Genomic DNA, 6,473 nt, shown 5'->3' on the forward strand with positions numbered 1-6,473 from the left:
TGAGTACCCTTCGCCTCGGAAAATTTTTCCCATGCACTGAGGGGATGGCTATGCTGTTCTTGAGAAAATTTTTGTAGAAGCTTGTTTTGATTTAGTTCCATATTAAGATTTTTCAATAAGGTTGCTCCATTGTGACCTAACGGTCGAGGTTTTGAGTCAGGAAACAGCCTCTCCGCGAAGTTGGGGGTAAGGCTGCTTGCATTTTGACCCTCCCCAGACTCCAGTGGCAGGAGCCTCGTACACTGGGTACACCTTTTATTAAGGGTATCGATCTTCCATAAGTTGAATTCATCTTGCTTTTTAATTTCTTATATTGGTTTGAGGATATTATATTATTTTTGTTTCTCTTTTCAATGTTTGGTCTTTTTTCATGGAGGGTTTACATTTTTATGGTGCCAATCTCTTCCTCAACATAACCAATGAGTTTGTTCTGATTAACAGGGAAATATTATTAACCGACCGCTTGCTGGGACTGTTAGAAGAGGTAAGACAGACAAGGAGGATGAGATTTTGGAAAAGGAACTGCTAAATGATGAAAAGCAATGTGCAGAGCACATTATGCTAGTTGATTTGGGACGGAATGATGTTGGAAAGGTTTGTCCTTATTTTCCATTGATATGAAACAATTGTATAGGTTTAGAAATTTTTTCCTTTGACTATATACTTTGCAAATGCCTATATTATTTTTTTTCTTTCTTTGTCACCTTAGGTGGGTAGACCCTTTTTTTTTTAGGTGGGGGGAGGACCTTGGTGGGGAGGAGATGTATCTGTGCTGCAGGATCAACCATTTTAGGCCTTTACATTTCAAATTATCTTAATAACATATCCATGTTTTCACGATTGAGGTAGTTGTCTGCGAGTATTTGGGTCAAGGTTATCTCAAAATTTTCAATTTCTTCTCTCCTCCTCTACATTGTTAAATTTTCTGAAACTGTATGTCCTCCAACCAGTTAAGGACTAGGAATTGAGTAGAACTGCTCTCAAACATGGCTTTGATGTTACATTTGTCAGTACTTGCACATGATTCATGAAGGTATTGATTGAAGTAGCAGGTGAGGGAAAGGTCAAGGTCAAGGTCAAGGGCAAGGGCAAGGGCAAGGGCAAGGGCAAGGGCAATGGATTGCTCAAGAATATCATGATCTTTATTTTTAAGACTAGTTACAAAGAAAAATTGAAAAATCAAAATAATTAGTTTGAACTCATCGCACTATGTGATTAAAATGATCCAGAAAGTATGATTAAGCTAGATCATGACTCTGTTATATTACACCATTGGAAATGAGGGAGGAAATTGATTTTGGCAACTCAATAAGAATTTTTGAATCAATTAGCCCAGATGGTTAAACACCCCATATTCATCTTTTGGTTCTCAGAATTGAACACCTTCTCATATAAATTATTGGAGATACAATGATTTGTGTCTAATAGATATTTTCACCACAGGTCTCCAAAGCTGGTTCTGTTAAGGTGGAGAAGCTTATGAATGTTGAGCGGTACTCTCATGTTATGCACATTAGCTCCACGGTGAGGAACTCTGCCTGCAGTGTCTGTTCTAGTTCTTTGTGAGATGTATTACCTACGTGAAAATCAATGTACTGCATCAGCTGCATGAGACCTCAACGCATACTCTTTGGCATGTTTTAGTCATTTACAACCTTTAATGGTACTTGAGGATATAAGCTCTGAATATTGTTTCTTGAGAATCAGTTGTTTTCCTTTCTAGGCTTACTTGCCTAAGTCAGTTCTATTTTGAACTCTGAAGTTTTATTGGTTTACCTTAGTCCGTTCTATTTGAGGTTTTATTTGCAGTCGAAGTTTGGTTTACTACACATCTGCTCAAAGCTTTTAATGGAAAACTGGTGGCTCCTTTTCAGGTTACAGGTGAATTACTCGATGATCTCACTTGCTGGGATGCACTGCGTGCAGCATTGCCTGTTGGAACAGTTAGTGGAGCACCAAAGGTATTCATTTATAATTGACTTATGGTCTAGGATGTAATAATACTCAGAAACTCTCATAGGTCATTGGACTTGCTAAGTTGTATAACTCCATTTGGGGGTGGGGATTGGGTGGGAATTAATCTTCCATTCCTTTGTCTTTCTGGATTTTGGGCAATGTCTTCTTTTCACTCACAACCAACCCCCCTGTGGGAAAAGGCATGGTGATTTCCTTTAAAAATGGTGCATGGATTGTGTGGTCTTCCGAAGATATTCTCAGTAGGAGATTTCCTTGGTGGGATTCATCTATAGATTTCAATTGTGATTTAGCTGTATGGGTAGGCTTGGTTGACTTATTAATTTCCTCGGTTAATCCACTTTTGAAGAATCATAACCTATGAAGGCATGAAACTTTCATGACTCCACCTAACCTCTTGTCTCAAATGCGGGTGATGAATTGTTGTTTTTGTAGTCCAGAGAGAGTCTTTGGCATTCACTTGTATTCATATTGATTTACTATTACCTTCGATTAGAGAGTACAAAGATAGTTGTTCGAATAACAATATTTTACATTGTGTGCATTGTAACAAAAGGTGAAGGCCATGGAGTTGATAGATCAGCTGGAAGTCACTAGGCGTGGGCCATATAGTGGTGGTTTTGGAGGCGTTTCCTTTACTGGAGATATGGACATTGCCCTTGCTCTGAGGACCATCGTTTTCCCAACTGCAACCCGATATGACACAATGTACTCTTACAAGGACGCAAACAAACGCCGGGAATGGGTTGCTCACCTTCAAACCGGGGCTGGGATTGTAGCTGACAGTGTTCCTGAGGATGAACAGAGAGAATGTGAGAACAAAGCGGCTGGTCTTGCCCGTGCCATTGACCTGGCAGAGTCAACATTTGTTGATAAATGAAGTTGAAGGGGTTAGATTGGGAGGTGAGGAGGTCCACTTTTTCCAAGGATCGCTGCAGGAAAGGAATTCAAATCTATAGAGCGCTATGATTTTCTCTTGTTCTTTCATAATGATGGATTATGTTTTTAGGAACAAAGGTGAACTGTATTTGCAGGTGGCTAGCTTGTGAGAGATGATTCTCTAGTGTGTGTGTTGTATTTTCCTATGGAATTAGTTGTATAACAAAGACAATAATCACATTGAAAGGCAAAAGTTAAATTAATCTAATTTCAAGAAATTAAGCATGATACAATTGAAAATATGATGTATCTGAAAATAATAATATGTGTTTTGATCCATTGGGTTAGAAATAAAGTTGCATGCCTTTGTTAGGAAGTTTGTTTTGGGGGGGGGGGGGGGTTGCATTTTTTTTTATTGTCGAAGTGGTGATCTATAACAACCAAGAAAGTTCAATTCTACATTCTAAGTGCAATTGTTTGTTGATACAAGGGACATGGTTTTCATTCATCATGGTGAAGTGAGAATCTCTTCACTTATGAGTTTTGATAAAATCATAGGGGTGAGTGAAAAGATTAAGTAAAAAAGGAAAAACTTTTTCCCTTAAGAAGAATCCATATTAAGAGAAGGACCAAGTTTTCCTTCACTCACAGTAAAACAAAAAAATATCTCAATTGACGGGTTGATCTTCTGATTGAACTAAGAAAGGGTATTTTGGATCTTCAAATATAAGCTAGGAGTTAACTAGGAGTCTAATCATAACGGCAAAAATTCTATTAAAAAAAAAATCATAACAGCAAAAACTCTATAGTCTATATGTAATATTGTGATCATGGAAAAGATTTCCATGGCGCTCATGAGGTTTACATTGACACTTTTTCTTTTTTGTAAACCTCTACGTTTGATTTAAATTTTCCTTCACCCACTGAGAAGAGAGAATCTTCTCTCCATTGGTTATGTGACCATGTGATCAGAATCCAGGGTCAAATCGGTCTTTGTCATTCCAATCTGAATCATGAACCGCTACCAACGAAAACCCTAGAATCGGCTGTTCCGAAACATGATATCAGACTAATCAGTCAATAGTCAATTCCGATCCGAATCACTTGATTCGATCCATCCGATTCCTTCCCAAGAGCGCCAACTCAAGTGAAGACAAAAATAACAGAGTTTATCACCGAACAAAAACCTCTCTCTCTCCTCTCTCTCTCTCTCTCTCTCACACACACACACACTTGCTCGCGCTTTCTCTGTTCTTGCTTCCTCTCACGGTTCACGCAGAACGAACAAACTAGCGATGGCGAGTCTTTGGCGAGCCGCGATAGGTGCAGGGCAGACGGTGGAGGACTACGGTGGTGTCGAATTCTGGTCAGAACCAGAGCGCACCGGATGGCTTACGAAGCAGGGAGAGTACATTAAGACATGGCGTCGACGTTGGTTCGTATTGAAGCAAGGTAAGCTCTTCTGGTTCAAAGACTCTTACGTTACTCGTGCTTCCAAGCCTCGTGGTGTCATCCCTGTAAGCAATTGCCTCACTGTCAAGGGCGCCGAAGATGTCCTCAATAAGAAGTTCGCTTTCGAGCTTTCCACCAGTCGAGAAACTATGTACTTTATTGCTGATTCTGAGAAGGAGAAGGAGGAATGGATCAACTCTATTGGACGTTCTATCGTTCAGCACTCCAGATCTGTTACCGATAATGAAGTCGTCGATTACGATAGCAAGCGGTGAGGATAATCATCCAAAAAAAAATTAATTATTAAATAAAAGATCATCATTTTCGTCTGTGTTTGATGGTTTTGTACACTATAGGTGCGCCTTCATCTTGTTCCTGATCATGTCTCGTAATGTTCATTCGAACTTTTGCTATTATTTGTATATTTAATCTTGAACCTTTTTTTTTTTCGTGTTTTAATTGCTGTAAGAGGATGAATTGTTAATTTCGAATTTCCGATGTACAGAAACTAAGCTTTATTTTTCTTGTTCTTCAGTTCTTCTGGTCGGATCTCGAATGTATCTTGGTTTAATTTTGGTGTCTTTGTGTTGGGGATCAAGATTGATTGCTAGGTTTGAACTTTAACCTGAATCATGCAAATCCGAAAAAATCACCTTAAGATGTGATGTTTACCTGGGGAAATTTTAGGGTTGAATTCTCTATCTCATTTGTGGATGAGTTCATTCAATAAATCAAACAATATCTATTTTTTCTGCTCTTTTACTGGATTTCTTTGCACTTTTTTTTTTTCCATTTTACTTTGATCGAATAGTTAGTTTTCCAATCTAATCTCATTTGGTATCTCCGAAGAGACTTTGAGGTTCTCTGTTTTACAGATGAGACTGCAAGTCCTCTCCTTCCATTACCACGTCTTATTTCTTGTCTTTGTTTCTTTAGTGGAGATAAACATAATATATGCCAACCTTTGCTTGTTTGAGCATATAGGGCTTTGGTGAGCATGAATTTCATGAAATTCTATTTTTCTGTAGTATATATTGCTAAATTGTCCTTGATATACTTCCTCAGACCAGCTATGTTTTTGGTAGAGTAGATGTAGAAAACTACTTCTATCTTACTAGTTTCACTTCTATAACATAGTAACATACAAACATATATCTGCAGCTCTCTTCCTTAAGAAATATGAGCAAGGAAAGAAATGTTAGATCATTGGCTGGGTAATTGAAGTTTCTTTTGATCAGTTAATTTTTGGCTAGGGTCTGGTACTTGGTTTAACTTTTGGGCAGGGCTTGCTATTGAGATTGTTGCTATAGGGCTAAAATTTATCTGAACATGGCTAGCAGGTTTTTTTTTATGGCTGAATAGTGGTTCATAATTTCAAGGTAGTGTATTTTAAAGATTTTGATTTTCCCTTTTTCTCTTTAATCATGGAATTTGGTTGCTTTTCTCTGATTCGAATTTTGGGTAAGCATTGAGTTACTTTAAGGATGCTTTGACATTATAAAGTTCAGGAATGTCCCTTTGGGATAAAATATCTGGGAAGTTTCACTTGTTGGGTTTACACTTTACATGTCTTGAGGTTGGGATAAAATATCTAAGGAGTCTCACTTGTTGGGTTTACATGTCTTGAGGTTGGGGGATAAAAAATCCTGAGAAGTTTCACTTGGGATTTACTTGTCTTAAGGTATATCTTCCAGGGGTATTCATTAGAAAGAAAAAAATATGTCTCTCTAATGATATCTTTCCTTCATTCTTAAATTTGATTAACTAACCCAGCAGGCATATTTTCTTAATTACCAAATGGAGAAACAATGGAACACCTTACCTGTTTATTGTTCCTGCTTTTTTTCTTGAAGTTGAATACTTGAATAAGATATGGACATGCCAGTGACATATTCCAGTTGGAATTCAAGTCTTCAAAGAACTGCACCCTTTTTTTTTTTAAACTCAGTAGAAATTTCTGTAGAATACCTGGATTCTTGGTTAAACATTTTATTCTGTAGAATATTGAAAATCCACTATCTCCTCTTTCTGTTCAGGGAATTTTGCTTCTGATTTCCCAACTCTTCCTCCCCCTCCCAAAAAGGCAAGAACAGTACAATTTATCTATACATTAGCATATTTGGTCCATATACATTCCCCTATCCTTCCCCCACACCCCTCCCCCTCCC

At 38.0% G+C, this 6,473-nt stretch overlaps 2 protein-coding genes across 2 annotated transcripts; both read left to right on the forward strand.

Annotated features, from left to right (window-relative positions):
- Positions 1-137: 137 nt before the first annotated feature.
- On the forward strand, positions 138-3,155 carry LOC122090760 (anthranilate synthase alpha subunit 1, chloroplastic-like). The gene is made up of 5 exons (XM_042660474.1): positions 138-264; positions 442-594; positions 1,444-1,524; positions 1,875-1,961; positions 2,531-3,155. Exons 2-5 carry the CDS (start codon positions 559-561, stop codon positions 2,852-2,854), a joined length of 528 nt encoding a protein of 175 aa, XP_042516408.1. The 5' UTR covers positions 138-264; positions 442-558; the 3' UTR covers positions 2,855-3,155.
- An 879-nt stretch (positions 3,156-4,034) lies between these two features.
- LOC122090762 (pleckstrin homology domain-containing protein 1-like) lies at positions 4,035-4,839 on the forward strand. The gene has a single exon (XM_042660476.1). The coding sequence runs from the start codon at positions 4,149-4,151 to the stop codon at positions 4,578-4,580; it is 432 nt and encodes a 143-aa protein (XP_042516410.1). The 5' UTR covers positions 4,035-4,148; the 3' UTR covers positions 4,581-4,839.
- The last annotated feature ends 1,634 nt before the right edge of the window (positions 4,840-6,473 follow it).

Source organism: Macadamia integrifolia, chromosome 10 (assembly GCF_013358625.1).
Source record: "Macadamia integrifolia cultivar HAES 741 chromosome 10, SCU_Mint_v3, whole genome shotgun sequence".
In the NCBI taxonomy this organism is placed as follows: domain Eukaryota; kingdom Viridiplantae; phylum Streptophyta; class Magnoliopsida; order Proteales; family Proteaceae; genus Macadamia; species Macadamia integrifolia.

Coding starts and splice junctions, on each gene's coding strand:
- LOC122090760 (XM_042660474.1), top strand. CDS start 559: ATGCTAGTTGATTTGGGACGGAATGATGTTGGAAAG. Junction 595..1,443: donor GACGGAATGATGTTGGAAAG/GTTTGTCCTTAT, acceptor TTTTCACCACAG/GTCTCCAAAGCTGGTTCTGT. Junction 1,962..2,530: donor CAGTTAGTGGAGCACCAAAG/GTATTCATTTAT, acceptor TTGTAACAAAAG/GTGAAGGCCATGGAGTTGAT.
- LOC122090762 (XM_042660476.1), top strand. CDS start 4,149: ATGGCGAGTCTTTGGCGAGCCGCGATAGGTGCAGGGCAGACGGTGGAG.